At 51.2% G+C, this 20,837-nt stretch overlaps 1 protein-coding gene and 1 long non-coding RNA gene across 3 annotated transcripts; one reads left to right on the top strand and one right to left on the bottom strand.

Moving 5' to 3' along the window:
* Nucleotides 1-642: 642 nt before the first annotated feature.
* Nucleotides 643-16,583, bottom strand: LOC103172011 (NBR1 autophagy cargo receptor). Of its 2 annotated transcripts, XM_042343359.1 has the most exons (21): nucleotides 16,491-16,583; nucleotides 16,311-16,438; nucleotides 11,539-11,601; nucleotides 11,164-11,182; nucleotides 10,816-10,838; nucleotides 10,361-10,582; nucleotides 9,585-9,662; nucleotides 8,823-9,043; nucleotides 8,500-8,667; nucleotides 7,865-8,071; nucleotides 7,172-7,307; nucleotides 6,282-6,554; nucleotides 5,665-5,832; nucleotides 5,440-5,515; nucleotides 5,005-5,112; nucleotides 4,555-4,719; nucleotides 4,211-4,351; nucleotides 3,661-4,027; nucleotides 3,100-3,246; nucleotides 2,534-2,633; nucleotides 643-1,989 (listed from the first exon to the last, which is right to left on the bottom strand). In XM_042343359.1, exons 2-21 carry the CDS (start codon nucleotides 16,410-16,412, stop codon nucleotides 1,816-1,818), a joined length of 2,958 nt encoding a protein of 985 aa, XP_042199293.1. In that variant the 5' UTR covers nucleotides 16,413-16,438; nucleotides 16,491-16,583; the 3' UTR covers nucleotides 643-1,815. The 2 variants fall into 2 exon arrangements, with proteins under 2 accessions (XP_042199293.1, XP_042199294.1); XM_042343360.1 differs by lacking the exon at nucleotides 6,282-6,554 and having other exon boundaries at nucleotides 16,311-16,583.
* A 1,720-nt stretch (nucleotides 16,584-18,303) lies between these two features.
* Nucleotides 18,304-20,120, top strand: LOC121850658. The gene is made up of 3 exons (XR_006085702.1): nucleotides 18,304-18,411; nucleotides 19,520-19,623; nucleotides 20,072-20,120. It is a non-coding gene; the product is annotated as an uncharacterized LOC121850658 (long non-coding RNA).
* Nucleotides 20,121-20,837: the final 717 nt, after the last annotated feature.

The raw sequence follows: 20,837 nt of genomic DNA, 5'->3' as shown, positions 1-20,837 counted from the left end.
ATTAGTCGGCTCTAGAGTTACAAGAGTTACAGTAAAACCATTCAGCGGAGATGACCTTGCCCTGAAAACTGCTATTTTTCCCCTGTGACAGGCAGATTACACAGATAGCCTGCTACGAAGCACAGCGGTTACACAGACAGATATAATCACCGACAGTTGATTTTACGCCCAGATAAAAGTCCACGCGGCGAAGCTTTCCTGTCAGTTTGAGATCTGCAAAATAATTCTACACATCCGTTTGAATTTCAACATACCAAACCACGAGCATCATTATATACGCCAGGAACCAACTGAAGCAGTCCTAGTATTTCTGTGCCGTGGCTGTTATCCAGCTTCGACAGTGTGGGGGGGGTGGGGGGGTGGGGGGTGGGGGTCAGGGAAGAAACAGGGATCAAGAGGAAAATCAAACAGTATTCAACTGATTCAACTAATGCAGCACAGTCAGAGGTCAGGAGCAAAACCTTACAAGTTGTTTATGTCTCTGCGCGCTGGTAATCATACACTATTTACACACATTTTTTTTCTCTTACGCCTGCCCACAACCACCCGCCCACCCACCGCACACACACACACACACACACACAGTTCCACTTTCTACACATCCGTCATTTTCCACTTCAAAGTGCAACCTCGCAACCAAAATGCAGGGACATCACAAAGCGGGCAGTTTTATTGGGATGTGCTGGAGCGAGCGGGCCCCGATTACACTGCCCCCGAAACCCACTGCGGACACGAGACACAAGACTGATCAGAGCTCCCTCCCCGCTGACCCGGACCCAGAGCCCCCGCACTCTGCGGTACCGATCGGTGAAGATGACACAAGCTCAAAGACTTAAGACTGAGGAGAGGAAGGCTTTTTACTCGTTCCTGGGACAGAGGACGAGGCTCCTGATCGAACTCATCTCCCAGCGGGGGCCTTCTGTGGTTCACCAGGGACAGTACACAGCTGCTGTTGAACAAGGCATCCTAGTACAAGCCACAGCAGAAACGTTAAGAGCTCTCAACTCTCCGCAGCCCTGCGAGGCGTAGTTTAGTGAAATAGCAGAGCGCTCTCGGCAGACCGCAACAGGTTAGAGTGAATCGCAAATACTGCTGCCTTCCACCGACCGGGTGAAAGAAGGTTTTAGAGGGTCCGACTTGGGGAACAAAGGGATGTGACTGCAACACTATTTCTGCAAAGCTACACTTTAAACTCTCCGTCCAGGCGGCCTGAACGCACGGGAACAACGCACTCGGCCACGGTGCCGACGAGGGTTGAACTCGGCAACTACAGGCCATCGAAACCACTGCGTCCATTAAATCCCGAGATAACGACTCTCGAAAGGTAAAACTCGAAGGCCTTGGAAGGCCCAACTAACGGGCGCGGGAGAGGTTTCGAAACGCACTCGATCACCGCCGAACAGCCGTCTGCTTTTCACAACAAGCCGGGGAGGGAGGGAGAGAGGGAGGGGAAAGGGGGGGTTGGGGGGCGCGAGAAAGGGTTCACTTTGAACCCACTGCTCATGTTTCTAGGTTTGTTAATCCACATTTAATATTTTGCCTTTATACAAACCTATACAACACCGAAGTCTATGAAAGTAAAACATGGATCAATAGGGTCTAGAGAAAAGTGAGAGTTTCTTTGTCCGATTACGACCGTGTCCAGCATTAAAATGCCGTGAAAATCAGTCGGGAACTGATCCTCGGAATTAATGGGCTGTGGGTATCTGCCCGCACAGTCCCTGTGGGTGAGCAAGTGGTTGTGGTTGGTATGGGTGAGTGGAGGGGTGGGGGGGTGGGTAAGGGTGGAGGGTGGGTGCAGGAATCGCCGGGTATTCAGTGCCTCTCTGCGTACCAGTCGTTGTCACTGATGTTCAGCAGTTCGGTCACCACCTCGATCAGGTTGTGGTTGTGTTTCTTCATCAGCCTCATGTTCAGGGGGCGGTCGCAGAAACCCATCTCGAACAGCACGTCCATCAGCGAGGCCACCTGGCTCTCCGTCGCCTCGCTCTGAGCCCGGACAGAGGGGGGAGAGAGGGGGCAAGGTCAATCGCTAAGTCAATCCTCACATCTAAATGCTCAGTAGAATCACTGGGACTTCACACAGTCAATGCAGACGACCACCTGTCACTGCTGAGCTAATGTTCTTCTCCACATTCTCTAATTCTCTTCTCTCCTGCAGACATCTGACTCCCCCCTCCGCCCCCCCACAAAGTACACAGCCACCACACTTTACGGCATATCCTGGGAAGCGCTTTGAGAGACGTCTCAGTATGATAAGGCGCTGTATGAAATACAAGGATTATTGTTTCCCTCAAGTGGCCATTATCCTGGTGTGTGGCTGGACAGGGTGTTGGCTAGTTATGTGACTGTAGAGCAGCACATCAACATGAAGCTCCCCCGCCACTCCTGAACCTAGAGTCATTAAGTCCAAACCCAGAGATCAGCTGGCACAGCGCAGCCCATCACACCCATTTGGTGCACACCCGGGAACCCACGTCCAAACGAAAGCTTCCTCTGAAAGGAATCGCTTTTATCTTTCACCAGATTATACCTGAGTCACGGTTGTTTCTCCGGAAAAGAGAGCTTTATAGGCGGAGGCTGCTACAGACAGGGCGCCCTTCATCAGCCCACCAGCAAGGCCACTGGGGTGTCTGCAGGGAAACAGAAGGCTTCAGTTCGTAGGAGAGATTATTTACTCACATCAAATTAAGCGCTGGGAGCTGGGATGAACACGACAGTTTCAACTCCCCAAATTACTCAACACTAAACATACCGTTGAGTTGTTACGGTCTGGAACCCACGGTCTAAAAGGCCGGAGGAAACAGATTGGATAACAGCTTTCAAACGGGAATTGGATAGGTACTTCAGAAGGAAGAAGGTACAGGGTAAGAGTGAGGAGTGGGACTCCTTCTGTGCTGTAAGATTCCATGACTTATTCCAAGACGTGACATTGACGCAGCTGTTAAAACTCGACACGATTGGGGTGGGGGAGGGGGGAAAAAATACCTCAAACTATTCCCATTGTACAATTCAGCCCACCAAAGGCAGTGACAGTGAGTAGCGCCTGTGCATGTGTGTGCGCACGGGTGTGTGTGTATATGCGTCCGTGAGGGTTACCTGGAGTGTGGGTCGAGGTCTCGCCTGGTATTCCCTAACCTCGGTGACCCCTCACACGGGGCGTCCAAACACCTCGAGTCTCCGTTCACCACGGCAGCTGTTTCTGATTCCTCGTCAGGCTGCAGCTGGGGCAGAGTCGAGTCATTTCTTCCAGCGGAAAGAATAAAATAAGTCCGAGAGAAAAGTTTCGAGGGCCTTGCTCATCACCGCTGAATAACGACGACTCTTGCGTTCGATACAGCGCCTTATCACGCCGTTGAGACGTCACAAAGCGCTTCACAGAATATACTGTGAGGTGTGTTGACTGCGTATTTTGTGGACGAAACGGGGCAGCCGATTGCATACCGCAACGTCCCACAAACAGTCGTGGATTGTGTGACCACATTTAGTTATTTGGAGGCATTGTTACTCCGCGGAAAGCGATTTTGTTACTCAGTACGAGGTACCGAGCGGAGACTGAAGGAGTGTGCAGCGCTGATCCAGTTTCTATACGGAGGCATTGATAGTCAGCGCACAATGTGTTTGTATAAAAAAGGCAAAGACCAAACTTCACAGTCCTACCTGTGGGGGAGCACCGGTGCTGGTACCACCTCTGGCGTCAATGGCTCCGTGTCCAGTGTCTGAGACGCACACAACATGTCGTTGACGTTGTGTGTCCGAGTCCTGCTGTTGGCATCGGCCTCTTTGCTCTCGGTCAGCTCGGAGTCCGACACCACCTCTATTCCCCCCTCGCCACCGCTCTCCCCCGGCTGGGAGAGGGCAGAGCTGTACATGGAGTCTCCCAGAGGACGGGTCGTGTCGAAACAGTCGGGCAGGATGATGATGTAATCCTCGGAGCAGTCTGAAGAGCCCTGGCTCTGTGCGTCGTCGTTCTCCTCGTCAGACAGTTCACCGTTACAGTCAGCAGCCACGTCGGTCTCCAGCTTCTCTGAAGAGGCGAAATACGTATTTAACCGTGCGATTGAAACTAATCCTCGCGTTTGATAGCGCGCCTTATCACGCCTGTCAGACAGTGAATCGTCTTGGGTATTTTGCGGGAGAAACACGGCAGGCAATTGCGCGTAGCGGCAAGTGTCCCACGGTTAAAGGGAGTGGCACTAAGTTTGGTTACCGGTCACCGGCTGCGCTGTCTCTTCCTGGGTCGACCCGGTCTGGGCTGGAACGGAAGCGGGACTCAGGCAGGTTTTGTCGGGAAGCACTTCCTCTTTAATGGGATCGGAGCTGAAGGCTTCCTGCACTTCTTGCGAGGAATCTATATATATATAAATAAAAAAAACAGGGCGATCGGATTAACAGAGTGTGAGCAGATGGGATTAAGGCAATGCCTCACGTTTGACTATTAATAATAATAATAATAATCCCTGAATTTGAGAGAGCGCCTTACATCACGTCTTCTGCTGGACTTCCCACAGCCCTGGCCACCCTACTGCCCCCCCAGCCGGCCCCAGCTCTCACCGTGCAGCGATTCCAGCTTCTCTCTGCGGCGAAGCAGCAAATCAGGGGCCTCGTCCAGAGTGAGCGAACGGATGACCGTCTCGCAGACAAACTGCGTCCCGCTGATGTCCTCCTCTCCCTCTTCCGCCAGCGAGCACTTGCGCGCCCCTCCCCTCGGCGTCGCGTCTGGGAGGCCGGCCAGAGAAGAGGAGGAATTCAGGTCGACGGTAGGCAGCGTGCAGGTTATGGTGCAGCGCCCGATCGCGGTCTGCGAGACGTCTCCCGAAGCGCTTCGCAGGATATACTGTAAGGTGGAGCGACTGTGTATTTCGTGGGTGGTTGTGGTGGGGGGGGGGGGGGGGCAGTGTTGATCCGCACTCACAGGCGATTTCCCTTCGGTTAAGAGGATGGCCGACGCAAGCTCCAGCGCTAGTTTGAGTGAATATGGGGAGGCAGGGAACATGTCCTTACCGAGCCTGGGTTTGAAATAGGCTTCAGTCTCCTCCTCGATCTGACCCAATCCTTGTCGCTCAATTAGCGGCCCATCATAGGGCAGCGGTGACATACACGGTGTCATGTCTTAAGAGTAAGCAAAAAATATACGTTATATAGACAGGATCGCGTACTCAAGACGCTGAATGGCCCAAGAACTCGTTGTAGGACCCAAATAAGCTCCAACCGTCACTTGCTTATTCCACAACACATCCCTCTCTCACCTTGATCACTCCAAAAGGACCTTAGTATAGACACTAATGTGTCGACGTTTCTGATGGGATTCTAACTCAAACCTATGTAGGTATAATATTTTTTATAATGGACATATCTATACACATATATATTATATATACACACACATATATATATATAAAGTCTAAGAAAATGGTCCTTAAAACACATCTTACTTACCAACCGGTGTGTTGTGTGGTACACGTTCCATTTCCTGGACGATATTGATATCCAACAATTCGAAAGAAAGCAAATCCTAGATCCGTGCGAGAGGCGGGGGGGGGGGGGGGGAGAAAATAAAATAGAAATGCATTAAAACCATCTCTCAAGGCAAAAGTTATAAACATTTCCGATGCAAACATCACACACGGTGACCCCACGTTTGTCTGGTCACCACACACATACCTGGGCGGTCAGCAGGTCCACGGAGGGCACCATGGTGTAGAAGTCTGCGCTGGGATCATAGTCCTGAAGCCTGGGGTCAGCTCTGGCTGCTGTCTCTGAGCTCTCGGTTTCCTTGGGCTCCAAGGTAACCTGGGGGTCCTCCATTCCTGCCTCTGACGAAGCCCCTTCCTAAAGGAGATTCCAACTTGCATTAAAACCATCACCAGCAGGAAATCTCTGTTGCGACTTTGCTTCCTCTCCACCCACCATTAAAACAACTCTCCTTCCTCGCCCCCTTTCCCCAATCTAAACAGACACGAACCTCAGGATTATTAGTAACTGAGGCGATTTTGCAAACTCAGTGTTTGTGGGACGCTGCTGTGCACAATTGGCTGCCACAAAAGACACAGTCACATCGCTTTAGGGTACATTCTGTGAAGCGCTTTGAGACGTCTCAACGACGTGATAATGCACTGTATCGAACGCAAGGATTATTATTATTATTATTACGTTGCAAACTCCACGATTACGGTGAGTGACGTTTATTTTAAATTGAAATCAAAGGCAGACATTCTCAAGCGATGCATTAGTGATGCGACTAGACAAAAGGTTTTTTTTTTTTGGCTTCATCGACTTGCCTGATTGTCGGGCGAGGGGATCTGGGCAGGGCTGACGCAGGGGGCATTGGTATTCCCATCTAGTGTCAGGGGGTCAGTGACGATGCTGCACCACACTCGAGGCCCAAACTGTTGCCCTGCGTGAGCCAGTCGCCAATGAGAGGAGTAGGTGCCCTCAGAATTGGGGGCAGCGAACGCTACGGAGACCACCCCGATCTGTCCTGGTGCCACAGCTGGGACGGGCGCCTCCATCGCAGACTGAGCCCCGGGGAGATTCCCCCACATCAACTGGAGCTGTGACGTTAATGTGGAATGAACAGTCGATCAGCATCACTTCTCCAATTTAGCCACGAAACAAAAAAAATCTAACTCCACCTGAATTACTGCAGCTTAAGCACAGCAGAATTTGCCGGCGAAATAAGACCGAGGTCCATCCAGTTCGCCTTCCACCATCCCTGGCCGTCACTTGACATGCCGTTTGTCCCCAAACTATACACCGTCTCTCCAGTATTATTTCCAAACAGTAATCCCACAAATTTGTCCCCAGGGAGCCTGGCCCATAAGTTTGCTGCTCGCCCACTGAAGTAGCGTTTCCGCAGACTTGTTCTGCTACAGCAACGTGCGTTTACACGGCGGCCGATCATGCAGGGTAGTGTTTCAGAGCGTCCGACAGTGGCAGAGCACAACGCTGAGCCAGGGGTGGGGTGGGGGGTGGGGGGGTTAAGAATCAGCCAAGGCTCCCACTCCTGATCACCATCCAGCCGCAAGGTACAAGCGTGTGGGCGTCAAATGAGCAAAGGATCAGACAGCGATGCCGATATGAACAATGCTCTCAACTGCACTTTAGTACAGTAGTTACGTTAGCTTCCAGCAGGGAGGAGTGGGTTTAGCCGGCAGAATGTCTCGGTCACCTTTGTTTCCTGGGTCCACTTGATGTTGCCAGTGTTCTTCATCCTCCAGTGTTTGGTGAACTGAAACCCGGGCTGCAGGTGGGTCCCGTCGAGGAAGTTCTCATCCACAAACTCGGCGTTCCACATGGAGACAGGCCTGGAGCATGAACACACCACACCTTTCGTCGCAGGCAAACCAGAGGCCTCGAATCCCACCCAGTCACGGCCTGCAAGGCCACTTTGCTCCGTTAAAATGTAAGCGTTTTCCCCGCTGTGCTTACAAAAGAACCGGGTTTCAAATAAAGATAGAAATGTGTGCAGTCCTGTAGCGGTTAGCTCGCTCGGCTCGCAAGCGAGAGGATCTGGGTTTGATTCCCGGGCGGGATGAAATCTCAGGCACGTTTCCTTACTCCACACGCCTCTGTTTACCCAGCAGTAAGTAGGAACCCGGTTACTTGTCGCTTGCCAGGGGTAATAATCCTTCCCTCCCAATACAATTTGGTCACTCAATCCACGAGTGTTTGCGGGACACTGCTGAGCGCAATTGACTGCCGCATCTCACCCACAAGATGTACACAGTCACTACACTTTACAATGTATTCTGTGAAGCGCTTTGAGACGTCTGGACGACGTGATAAGGCGCTAGAACAAATAGAAGGGTTATTATTATTTAGAATTTCCCGCAGCTCTGAGCCACGGGTTCCTATTACTTACACGGTAGCCGGGGCCGGGAAGCCTTTAGGCAGTGGGATCTGCTCGCTAGGGTGCTCCACAACACGCAGCCCGTTCCACAGGGGACTTTTCTTCTGAAGCTTCAGTTGCTTTCTAATCTCCTTAAACTCTGCTTTGCGCTGCTTCTTCTCAGTTCGCAGCCTTTGCTTCTCGGCTTTCAGAAACGTTTTCTCCATTTGCTTCTGCAATCTGAGAAGTTGTGTGTGTGTGTGTGTATGGGGGGGGGGGGGGGGGTGGCGGGGGTGGTGTTGGGAGGACGGGGAGAGGAAGAAACAAACAACAAAAAAAAAAGTTAAGACAACAACAAATAACATTTACACGGCGTCTTTCATGTCGGGAGGACGTCCCAAGGCGCTGGACAGTCAGGGATTTGGACCCTAGCCGGCGGTTGGCATCAGGAGGGGATGGAGGGCAGGGGCAGGAGGGTGAAGAGGAAAGTCTTGAGACGTGACTTTGAAGGAGGCAAGTGAGGGGGCGGGAGCTGACTATTCCAGATTAGAGCGCATTCTTCCTCAAGCGAAACATCCCCAAAAAGTAATCCCCACTCATTTTTCTCTTCCGCTGGAAGACATCAATTGCTCGCTGGGTACGGCACAGGTTAGCGGTGAAGGAATTACCGTGCTTGCTCCACCACCCCGGGGAAACCGGTGCCCGCACGGAGCGGGGGTGAGGAGGGTTCAGCGGTGGGTACGGGCGGCCTCCTCAGCTTCAGCAGCGAGTGGGCAGGATCGTGCCCGCAGTCACCAGCTTCACAGGCTTCACACACGGAGTAATCCTGACAAACACTGCGAACGCCGAGGTGTTGAGGGGGAGGGGGGAAAAGAAAAATTATTAGAAAGAAATGCGATCGCTAGTCCTGAAATACCTTCACAACCTTTAAACCCTGGGGGTGGGGGGGGGGTCAGCCAGATACAGTGTAATACAGAACGGTGTGTGTTACCTGCACTGGTATCGGACACCAACGATACAGGACTGGCAATGACTACAGGCCATGTGCCAATCAAAGTCACTGCTCCGCGTAGCCTGGGCCAGCGGAGGATGGAGAGGGGATGGCTCCTGAACGCTGGACACCTCACGCGCCCATCTCCGATGGCTCGTGCTCTCGTGAAAGACTTCACAACAGATCCGGTCGACGGTTTCACTCACCAGCTTCTCCTTGAACTGAAACGAACGAAAAAAAGTTCACGTGCGCTGAAGCCCTACTTTTGCAGCAGAGGAGGTCAGACAGTCAGTCCATGTCACCTGTGCCGGAGCTCTCTTTATTTCTCTCTTTTATCTCTAAAATGATTCATCCCTCAGTGTAAAATAGTTTCTCCCGGGCTCTCTCCCGATGGATCGGTACTTAAAAACGAAAAGGGAATTGGGACAGGTATTTGAAAAAGGAAAACCGTGCATGGCTATGTGGAAAGAGCGGGGCTGCTCTTTCAAAGAGCCGGCAGAGGCACGATGGGCCGAATGGCCTCCTTCTGTGCTGTATGCCTTGTAGTTACTGACTCAGACTAGACGATAAGTAGCGTCTACAAACACACAGCAATGACAAGCCTCCAGAACCTCACTCAGTGGCCATTATTTACATGCGAGTCTTGACGGTAAGTTGGCAAGCCACTTACTGCTGTTATAAGACAATACGAGCTCATCCAACAGCACAATGTCTCCACCACAACATTCCCAATTACAATTTCAGGACATACACAACACTTACAGTCTCCATGTACCCTGTAAACCACGCTGGAGGCAGCTGCCAGTTCTCCTCGTTGTGATCTGCATCTTTCGGGGTCACCTGCAGGATATAATCGCGTAGAAAGTTACTTTTGGGCAAAAATCTGCAGGAACTCCCCGCTCTCCCCGCTGATCTCCTTCCAAGATCTTGCCTGAACATCTCACCTGAGCACAGGAACTCTGGCAATGCCACCCAGCCCTGTGCTGAATCGTTAATTTAAACTGTGAGCTCCAGTCCCGATGTGGAGTTTATATAATAATAATAATCCTTGCATTTGATACAGCGCCTGCCTCATCAAGTCCTCAAGAAGTCTCAAAGCACTTCATAGAACACACTGTCAAGTGAATTGACTGTGTATTTTGTGGGCGAAACATAGGAGCCAATTGCGCACAGCAGCGTCCCACAGACAGTTGTGAATTGAATGACCAAGTTATTACCATTTTTACATTCTTTTTCATGGGATTATTATTATCCCTGGAAAAGCGATCCGCCAATCAACTAATAACCTGGTTCCTACTTACTGCTAGGTAAACCGATGTGTGTAGAGCGAGGAAACTTGCCTAAGGCTTCGCCCTGCCTGGGAATCAACAACAACTTACATTTATATGTAAGTGATGCAGCATCCCGGAATCGAACCCGGGTCCTCTCGCTCGCGAGACGAGTTCTCTAACCACTACGCTATAGGACTCCACCTACAACCTACTGACCCAGAGGCTCGGACACTGTCAGCTGTGCCAAGCCAATGCTTTTTTTCTTACCGTTCTCTTACAGTCTTGTGAAACCTTTGCGTCTTGGTCGATGGTTTTCAGGAGCTGCGAATGAGGTTTCATTTCCTTTTTCTTTGGCTTCTTGTTCAGACACTCTCTCTGCGTGTCACCGTTTTCACACATCTTCTTTGCGCTCTGGCTCTCAGTTCTTATCTGTGATTGTTTTCCCTCGTAAACATTCACCTGAATGTGGTTGGCTTGTTTGGCTGCTCTCTAATTAAAGAGAATAAAAATAATAATAATAGTCTTTGCATTTGGTATAGCACCTTATCACGTTGTTGACATTTCAGAGCACTTCACAGAATATATTGTAAAGTGGAGTGGCTGTGTATTTAATTGTACTGGGAGTTCAACTGGGAGAACTGGAATTAAATTACATTTTCTTTTTAAAAATCATCATTTTTCCGCTTGAAAACTTTAGATAATTGATTGCAACGAGTTATTACCTTCAAAGCTTCTTGATATTCCTCTGTGTGCATAAAACAAAAAATACATTAAAATGGAACAAAGGAAAGCAAAGTTATTGTGCATTTACATGGGAAGGGAGAGAGAAGATGAATTTAAATTGGCATCAAACACAACCCATATGAATATGAACTGAAATTAACGGTGGAGATCAGAAAGGAACCACTTTAGTAAGAGAACCCGATCTTTACTGCAGCGTAGCAAGAGAAGTGAGAGATTGGGTGCATTCCCTTCTCCATCCAGCTCATCTTTTGAACTAAAAGAGGTCTTACGCTCCAGCTTTCTGTCCACACACATTCGAATGAAAGGTACAGTGACAGGAAACCTACCTTGGCTGTTAACAGAAACCTGAAATGCAAAGAAGAAGTAAGAATCACTCATCGGGTACTGAATCAAATAAACGTGCACCACCTTATGAAATATTTTCTTCAAATAAAGAAGTTACTGTTCTGTATAAGGTACCTGCAGGTTGCAAAATTTAAGAGATTGCATTTCCCCGATTTAGAAAACGTACCTTCAGCACTTGAGCATAAATTTACATCAGCAACTTTGCCGGTCAAGGTTTATAAAGATCAAATACAAGTAATTCTTGGGTTGTAGTAAAGCATGGACAGCCACAGTAACATTTTAGTGCAAACACGACACACGCGGACACAAATATGCGTTCTACACTCTCTTCGCATCTACGACGGGCGGGAACTCACCTCTTCATTATCCTCATCAATGTACTTAAGCTGCGAATTGTTTAAGTCAAAGGAAACTTGTACCTGAAATAGAAGAAAAAATAAATTAATACCGTCTCCACTTTATTAACGGCATTGTGTATTTGGTGAAACGGTTGAACACATTATGTGCAATCTGTCAAATTCGGCATTAAAGCAGCCACTGCTCTGCGTTAACCTACACAAAGTCACTACACTTTATAATAATTACGTACGAAACATTATAGGGGCTGGATCAACTGCAACGATTATTATTATTTTTTTTATTACGTTCACTCACAGCGTAATAAAAACTGAATCAAGCGGCAGGTTATCCGCTAATCATTAATGGTCTGTAAAGCTGCCTCTCTCAGATTTCCTGCGCTCGCTCTCTCTCTCTGATATGAGCAGAAGCACCTTGCCTGACATTGGCATCTCTTGGCTCCTCTCTACCTGCTTGACACAGTAACTGGATCCGCAACCCACACCGTCTTACATCAGTTACCACGAACAATCAGAAATCAGGTGCTTTTAGATTCATAAACTGACACGCAAACCGCTAACTGGCATTGGTCTCAGTGCTTTAGGGTCAGAAAAATCAAAATGGTATCTGCTTGGCAAAGGGAGGGAGGAAGGAAGTTAATGTTTACTCAGCAGAAAGGCAAGAAACAATTCTGCTTTTATTCCCTCTTGGAAACATCGAGTGTGTTCCCGTATTGTGACAGACGCACAAATATTACGCAACAGGTTTTGTAAACGTTTTGTTCTCTCGCAAGTACTAATTTTGGATGTTCAGTACCTTATGTGACATTTATAGATGAGGAAAGGTCACCACACACACAGCACTGCAATCTAACAAACGTTGACGCAGACTCATCATTCGAGTTTTACAAGCAGATTGGGAAGCTACTGAACCAGTTTTACTTTTAAAAGTCATTCTAGGGGGAATATTTTAAGACTATAGTGTAAGAAAGCGATCATCGCTGTAAAAAAATTGCTAAAGCCAAGGAAAAAAAAAGAGTCACTTAAAGCGGCAATATCCGAAACGCAAAACTTTTCTTTGACTTAACCAAAAGCTAGGGGAAAAAAAAGTGTGCTGAAACTCTATTTATCCGACAATTAGGTCAACCAGATAATCCGAAGGATTAGGGAAGGAGTACTAACAACCAGGACCTAATAAAGCTTTGTGCTGTTCTGACGTAATTACAAAGAGGTCAGTCACGTGCACATTTAAACACCACTTGACTTTTAAAGAATGCAATCAGGGATCTCAACGCAGACTGACATGGGAATAAGAGCGAGGGATCTGGGCGTCGCAAAGGCGTAGAGAATGCACGTCCAAATATGTTTTAAATTACCTAAAGTCACAAAGTTTGGGGAAAAAAAATTCGCTTTGAAAAATGCTGTCACACATCACTTGCATCACGTTCCACTTCTCTGAACCAAACGTGTGACAAGATGAAGTGCGTTCCACTTTCCCCCCTCCTCTGGCTTCCTCGTACCTCCAACCGACCTCTGAGTTTCTTTCACTTTGTATAAGAATAATGAACAATTAATTTGAGGAAAGCTAATCCTGCGAGAAGTCTAAATCTCAGGCGGTTGACCCCGAATACAAAGGATAATTCTCTATGTCAACGCAAGAATAGCACGTCGTCATAATAATAACCTTTGCATTTGATACAGCGCCTTATCTCGTCTTCGGGACGTCTCAAAGCGCTTCTGGGAATAGAGTGTAAACTGAATTGACTGTATATTTTGTGGCCGAAACGTGGAAGCCAATTGCGCACAGCAGCGTCCCACAAACAGCCGTGGTTTGAAGTGATCAAATTAACATTTTTTTAGGGGGTTATTACCCCCGGAAAAGCGATCCGCCCATCGATTTAACAGCCGGGTTCCAACTTTACTGTTAGGTAAACAGAGGCGTGTGTGTGGAGTGAGGAAACAAACCCATCGTTTCACTCTAACCACTAAGCAAAGGAATCCACAGTATTTACTAAGTGGCCCGAACCTTAGAATCGCAGAAATGTTTTGACAGAAGGCCTTTTGGTACATTTTTCATGTTGATTTTTTTTCTCATTGGTGGATGCAGAAGAAACATAAGTTTCTCTTTCTGCGCTAATACTAACTGAAGTTACTACATACATCTGCTGCGCTCTCACACACAGAACATAATCTCACATAAGCTTACGTTCCTGGGTGTTACTGGCTGAACAGCACGCACCGTAGTATAAAAAGATAAAGCTCGGAATTTGTACGTGAAGCCGGTCAACACACTCCGCTGGACACTACATTCAGTTCCTTAGTTTCAGAAACCATCCCTAAGCAAGCGAGAGACCCGAGTTCAATCCCCGGGGGGTCAGGGCGAAACCTTGGGCAAGTTTCCTTACTCCACACAGAGCCTAATAATAATCCCTCCAAAACCAAAAACAATAATAAATTGGTCATTTTCAATCCACGACTGTTTGTGGGACATTGCTGTGCGCAATTGGCCGCCGCGTTCGCCCACAAATATACAGTCCATTCACTTTACAGTGTGTTCTGTGAAGCGCTTTGGGACGTCCTCCCGACGTGAAAAGCGCTATATCAAGTGCGAGGATTATTATTATTATTTATTATTAATAAATGCATGTACCAGCCAGCTGTCAGCAATGCTACACTTTACCATTCAGGGGTTGTTGTGACTCAGTATTTTTTTTTACGCACACCGGGATCAACCAGTTTGCTTCTCAACACAAAACATGTGTATTTGCATCTTGCCTAAATCCCTCAGGCAAGACGCAGACACAAACCATTTGCAAGACCCAAGCGTTTGCCCGTAAACGAAAGCCAAATTTGAAGCGAGTCACTGCCCCAACTGCAACCAAACAGAGATATCGGAGGTCCGAAAACCGGCCCAAGTCATCGCTGCTCAGCGGGAAAGAAAAGAAACATTTTCAAACGCTCTTAATAATATCTTAATAATATCTTAAGCGAATAAATGGCTGTGTGAGCCAACTTCTCTGCAAACCTCATTCGACACAGCCGAGTTACGAGGAGCCACAACCTTTACAAACAAAGACTGTATTACACTGAATGACACTGGTGTATTAAAGTGAGGTTTGCTCTCAAAAGTGATGTGCCATCAAACGCGAGGATTGCACTCTTACCGAAGCAAAGAAGAAAATTAGGATTGCCGAGGGCGGGGGAGGGGGTGAGAAACCGGGCAAGGCCGGCAAAAGCGACAACCGTGTGCGTGTTACACAGCGCCCCTCGCGCAGGAGGGGGGGGGGGGCCGCGTGCCCAGAGCCCTCGCGACGGGGGCGGAGCGCGAGGCCGAGTTGCGTCGAGCTCTCCGCGGACGCGGCCCGGCCTGAGGGGCGCTGGACAAACGCTGTTGCGTTCTGTGGGGCGGAAAAACCCGCAGCCAACTGGCGCGGCAGCGTCCCGCGGACGGCTGCGGAGCGAGCGACCGAATTGTTAGGGTGTTTTGGGAGGGATTGTTGATCACTCCCCCGGAAAAGCCATCCGCCAATCGACTAATAATCAACCGAGGCGTGTGTGTGTGGGTGTGTGTGTGTGCGCGTGTGTGTGTGTGCGCGTGTGTGTGGGTGCGCGCGTGTGTGTGTGCGTGTGTGCGGGTGTGCGCGCGTGTGTGCGTGTGTGTGTGCGCGCGTGTGTGTGTGGGTGTGCGTGTGCGTGCGTGTGTGTGTGGGCGTGTGTGTGTGCGCGCGTGTGTGTGGGTGTGTGTGTGTGTGTGTGTGGGCGTGTGTGTGTGGGTGTGCGTGTGTGTGGGTGCGCGTGTGGGTGTGTGTGTGAGTGTGTGTGTGGGTGTGTGTGTGTGTGTGCGCGTGTGTGTGTGGGTGTGTGTGTGCGGAGAGGAAGAATTAAGTGCTCAGGGACACTACCCCTGTGCGAGGGGGGGGAGTTATGTAATAATAATAATCACTGCATTTGATGCGGCGCCTTATCACTTCTTCGAGACGTCTCGAAGCGCTTCACGGGATACGCTGTAAGGTGTAGTGACTGTGTGTAGCGTGTGGGCGAGATGCAAAGAGGCTATTGTTGATTTGATGCACATAGAGAGCTGTTGAAGGGAAAGAGAGAGAGAGGGAGGGGGAGGGGGGAGGGGGAGGGGGGAGAAGAGAGGCCTGGGTTTGAGTGAGGGGGGAGGAGGGGGGAGGGAGCGCGATGCCTGGGCCTGGCGGGGGAGGGAGGGAGGGAGGGAGGCCTGGGGGCCCTATTGGGGGTGGGGGGGAGAGGCCCCGGGCTGGCGGTGGGGGGAGGCCTGGCGGGGGTGGGGTGGCGGTGGGGGAGGGGGGGGAGGCCTCGGGTTGGGGGGGGGGGGAGGCCCCGGGCTGGTGGTGGCGGTGGTGGCGGGGGGGGAGGCCTGGCGGGGAGCGGGTTGGGGTTAGGCCCCGGGCTGGTGGTGGGGGTGGGGGGGGAGGCCCGGGCTGGTGGTTGGGGGGCCCGGGCTGGGGGTGGCGGGGGGCCCCGGGCTGGCGGTGGCGGGGGGGGGGGCCCCGGGCTGGGGTGGCGGGGGGGGGGGCCCCGGGCTGGGGGTGGCGGGGGGGGGGCCCCGGGCTGGGGGTGGCGGGGGGGGGGCCCCGGGCTGGGGGTGGCGGGGAGGCCTGGCTGGTGGTGGGGCTGGTGGTGGGGAGGCCCCGGGCTGGTGGCGGGGGGAGGCCTGGCTGGTGGTGGGGCTGGTGGTGTGGGGGCCCCGGGCTGGTTGTGGGGGTGGGTTGGGGTGTGGGGGCCCCGGGCTGGGGGTGGCGGGGGGGCCCCGGGCTCTCACTGACCATGGCCTCCAGGTCCGCCCAGGTCGTCCTCTCCGAATCCGACACCAAGAAGGTCAGGGTCTCGGCGCCGTAGGTGACGCTCAGTCTGATGTGCGGCTCCATCGCTGCCCCCGCGGTCCTCTCCTCTCCTCTCCCCCCGCGGTCCTCTCCTCTCCCCCCGCGGTCCGGTCCGGTCCTCTCCTCTCCCCCCGCGGCCCCGGTTCCCGGTCCTCCCCCTCCGCACCGCCAGTGTTTACACCGCACACGTCACCACCCTCCCAGCAGCCCCCGCGCCCGGTCAGCTGACAGCCCTGTGACGTCACTGCCAGTCACTTTGATCCTGGCCCCACCCCCTCTGTGTGTGTGTGTGTGTCAGTGATTGTCACTGTGTGTGTGTGTGTCAGTCATTGTCACTGTGTGTGTGTCAGTGATTGTCACTCTGTGTGTGTGTGTGTCAGTGATTGTCACTGTGTGTGTGTGTGTGTGTGTCAGTGATTGTCACTGTGTGTGTGTCAGTGATTGTCACTCTGTGTGTGTCAGTGATTGTCACTCTGTGTGTGTCAGTGATTGTCACTGTGTGTGTTAGTGAGTGTTCACTGTGTGTGTGTCAGTGATTGTCACTGTGTGTGTGTGTCAGTGATTGTCACTGTGTGTGTCAGTGATTGTCACTGTGTGTGTGTTAGTGATTGTCACTGTGTGTGTGTGTCAGTGATTGTCACTGTGTGTGTCAGTGATTGTCACTGTGTGTGTGTTAGTGATTGTCACTGTGTGTGTGTGTCAGTGATTGTCACACTGTGTCTGTAACCCACACTTCGACACAACAGCGATTTGCATTGACATACACTGCGCCCTTCGCCCAGGTAGCGATTTGCATTGACATACACTGCGCCCTTCGCGCCAGGTAGTGACGTCGCAATCGACAGTGCGACTGATACTCCTCACTGTCATTCGCACTGCAGCCTTGAGGGCAGAGAATTCAGGCTCAGCCCCGGGGGTGGGGTGGGGGGGGGGCGGTGGTCGGGGCGAAACCTCAGGCACGTTTCCCAACTCCACACGCCTCGCGTTCACCGAGCAGTAAGCCGGGCACTCGCTCGTCAAATGCAAGGATTATTATTAACTGGCGGGGTGGGGGGGGGGGGGGTGGGGGGGTTGCACGGTTCAACGTCCTCTCTTCGGCGCTTGTGGGGCCGGAGCGACGAGACCTGACGGAAGGCGCCGTGTGTTTCGTAGTGTACCCGTGGGATTCGGGTGGGCTGGCAGGGCCGAGCGCAGCTGGGCAGCGGGCCGTTGCGCGCCTAACATTCTCTCCGGCGGGGGCAGCGGAAATTTAATCCGAAGGAAACCTGATAATAAATGACAATAAACAAACAATAATAAATCGGCCGCTTTCAACCCGGCGGCTGCGCGGGGGCCGTGCGCCGCTGTGCGCCGTCGGCCGCCGTGCGGTTCGCCCACAAACGTACGGGTCAATTCACTTCCACGGTCTGTTCCGCGCAGCGCTTCGGGACGACTCGGGAAGACGGGAAAAGCGCTGTAAGCAAATGCAAAAGGATTATTATTGTTGTTGTTGTTGTTGTTATTATTGCTCGATGTTTCCCGCGGGTCAGCGGGACCCGCGTCTGGAGTAAAGCTGCAGTGTTTTACAGCCTCTCTGATGCATTTACTCCTCGGGGAAATGAAGCGTCTCTGCTGCGGACAAGTTGTTGTTGTGTTGTTGTTTGTCGTCGTTGTTGTTGTTGTTGTTTGCAGAGCCCCTGCGATCGGCGCGCGCAGCCCCAAACGGCTCCGCGGGTTGTACGGCAAGAACGTCGCGGCGCTGGCGCCGTACGGCCAAAGGGAAACGTGCGCTGGAGCGACGCTACGCGACGCATCGGCGGCGGCCCCCGACGTCACTGCACGGCGTACGGCGAAACGACGCTGCCGTCGCCGCACACGTGGTGGTGGTGTGTCCGCCAATCAGCATCGGGGCGGCGGCGCGTCACGTGACGGGACGCGTCACGTGACCGCCGCCAGAGCGGGAAAAGCAAAAGATGGCGGAGCCCGTGAGCGGTCGGTGGTCGGGAGAGGCCGTCGCCGCGGTGGCTCCCAACGGGCGCTAGAGACCCGGGTTTGGTTCTCGCACGTAAGGCACCGACGGGAGCCTTTTGCGCGGCGCACGGGGGGGGGTGAGGCGTGTTTGAGACCCGGCGGTGGCGGCGGCCGTTAATCGCTGACTGTCGCGGTGACCGACCGACCGATCGGGCCTCGGTTGTCCGAGGCCCTTGAGGGGGGAGGAGGAGGAGGCGGGGGGCCCCCGAAGGCGGTGCAAGGAAATGAGCCACCGACCGAGAAACCCCCCCCACACACCCCTCTGTCACTCTCACCCACACCCGCTCTTTGACCCTCTCTCTCCTCTCCCCCCTCCCTCCGTCACTCTCACCCACCCCCCCCCCCCCCACACACACACCCGCTCTTTGACCCTCTCTCCCCCCCCCTCCTCCCCCCTCCCCCCTCCCCCCTCCACACACTTTTAAAAATAAACAAAAAACCTCCAAAAGGATAATTCGTGATAGTTTTTTTTTGGGTCACCGAGTGGTCTTCGACCGGGCCTTCACCTCCCCTCTCGACTCTCTACCCCCTCCGCGCTCCCTCCCTCCCCTCCCCTGACCCTGACCGTTTCCCCCCCAATGCTCGGGTCCCGACCCAACTGTCCAGCGTCTCGGGACTGTCCACCCGACGTGAAAGGCGCTCTATAAATGGAATCTTGTTGTTGTTGCAACAATCGGCCGCGGCGTTTCGGCCACAAAGGTCCACTTTGCAGTAACGTTTTGAGACGCGATACAGTGCTCCCATCAACTGCAAAAGGATTATTGCTGTTGTTGTTATTATTGTTGTTAAAGGCGTCAAGCGCTCTGGGGCGCTGCCCTGTCCGAGGGGGCCGCTCTGTAAACGCAAGTTGTTGTTGTAGTAGTCGTGACGTGTCTACCCATTGGCCGAGGCTTTGATTCGGGGTTAGCCCCGGGCCGGGCGAAACCTCAGGCGAGCTTCCTTACCCCACCCGCCTTTGTTTACCTCGCAGTAAAGCGGGCGCTCAGTTGTTAAACGCAAGGATTAATACTCGCGGCGGGAGAGACGCTGGATTGATACTGTTGGTGCAGATCGGGGTGGGGGGTGGGGGGGGGGGGTGCGCGCTGAACGTCCTCTCTTCAGCGCTTCTAGACCAGAACCAACGCACTTATTCCTATTTGCAGAAGTCATCGGAATCCTGATTAGAAATGTCTGTGCGCAAGACTGAGGTCGAACGGGTGCACGAGGTGCTGTCCCTCATGTTGAAGAATTTGGAATGTCCAATATGGTGAGCGCTGTGTTTTTTCTGTGGTGCCTCAGCCCTATGAGTTGTTATTTTATGTATAATATGATTTCTGATTAAAATTCACTCCAGATATCTGTATTAATTGGGACCGACGTTGTAGATATCACACGTGTTTGTGTTTAAGCTGCTCCGCACGAAGGGAGTTATAAAATTGTTGTTGTTGTGTGCCCTTCTCTCTGCCTGTCTCTGTATTTTTGAGTCTCTTTGAATCTGAGTTAGCTTTCCACCTTGAGTAAATAGAAGAAATTGTACTGACATTGCAGCCTGAGTCGGGCCCTGAATTTCAGTCATTTTAGCTTGGAAAGAGAGTTGTCAAAGTTGGCACTTGCTTAGCAAATTTCTAAATGTTTTATGAAGGTACAAATTGGTGTGATGCATTATGCATGCAATTCGTTTATGAATTATTTAAATTAATCTATTTTCATTTCAGTTTGGATTTGATGAAAGACCCAGTTTCAACAAAATGTGATCACCAATTTTGTCGGTAAGCATTGTGCTTGTTTGGCCCTCGAGACGTCCTCCCGACGTGAAAGCCCTATACAAATGTAATTTGTTGTTGCGTTTCCAAAAACGTGTTTGAAATGTGGCTGTCCTACATCACATTTGAGAAAGAATTATATTGCCCAAGAACCACTTTGATATTATTTTCTAAGGCAGTTTTTACATTTGGATTCCATTTTACTTTGTTTTTATTTCCAGGTTTTGTATATTGAAACTTTTTCACAAAAAGAACAATTCCGCACAGTGTCCATTGTGCAATAAAAGTTTCACCAAGAGGTAAGCTCGTCTTTGGTAAATACATCGCAGTTTTGTATTCGTAGCCCAAATTTTAATGTGATTTTGCTGCATATAATAATAATAATAATAATAATCCTTGCATTTGATATAGCGCTTTTCACGTCAGGAGGACGTCCCAAAGCGCTTCACAGAACACACTGTAAAGTGAATTGACTGTATATTTGTGGGCGAACGCGGCAGCCAATTGCGCACAGCAATGTCCCACAAACAGTCGTAGATTGAAAATGACCAATTTAATTATTGTTTTTAGTTTTGGAGGGATTATTATTAGGCTCTGTGTGGAGTAAGGAAACTTGCCCAAGGTTTCACCCTCTGCCTGGAATTGAACTCAGGTCTCTCACTTGCAAAGCGAGTGCTCTAACCACTGAGCTACAGGACTCCACTGCATCTTTAAAATC

This window comes from Callorhinchus milii, unplaced genomic scaffold (genome assembly GCF_018977255.1).
Source record: "Callorhinchus milii isolate IMCB2004 unplaced genomic scaffold, IMCB_Cmil_1.0 Scaffold23, whole genome shotgun sequence".
NCBI lineage: Eukaryota > Metazoa > Chordata > Chondrichthyes > Chimaeriformes > Callorhinchidae > Callorhinchus > Callorhinchus milii.
The sequence above is the reverse complement of the archived record's forward strand: the minus strand, read 5'-3'. Positions and strand labels throughout refer to the sequence as shown.

What these genes read in the sequence shown, in the direction of transcription:
- LOC103172011 (XM_042343359.1), bottom strand. Translation starts at nt 16,412, where the DNA reads ATGGAGCCGCACATCAGACTGAGCGTCACCTACGGCGCCGAGACCCTG. An exon ending in GCACCGGTGCTCCCCCACAG is followed by an intron (nt 3,247 to 3,660) that starts GTAGGACTGTGA and finishes TTCCGCTGGAAG; the next exon opens with AAATGACTCGACTCTGCCCC. An exon ending in GACCTCGACCCACACTCCAG is followed by an intron (nt 2,634 to 3,099) that starts GTAACCCTCACG and finishes GTTTCCCTGCAG; the next exon opens with ACACCCCAGTGGCCTTGCTG.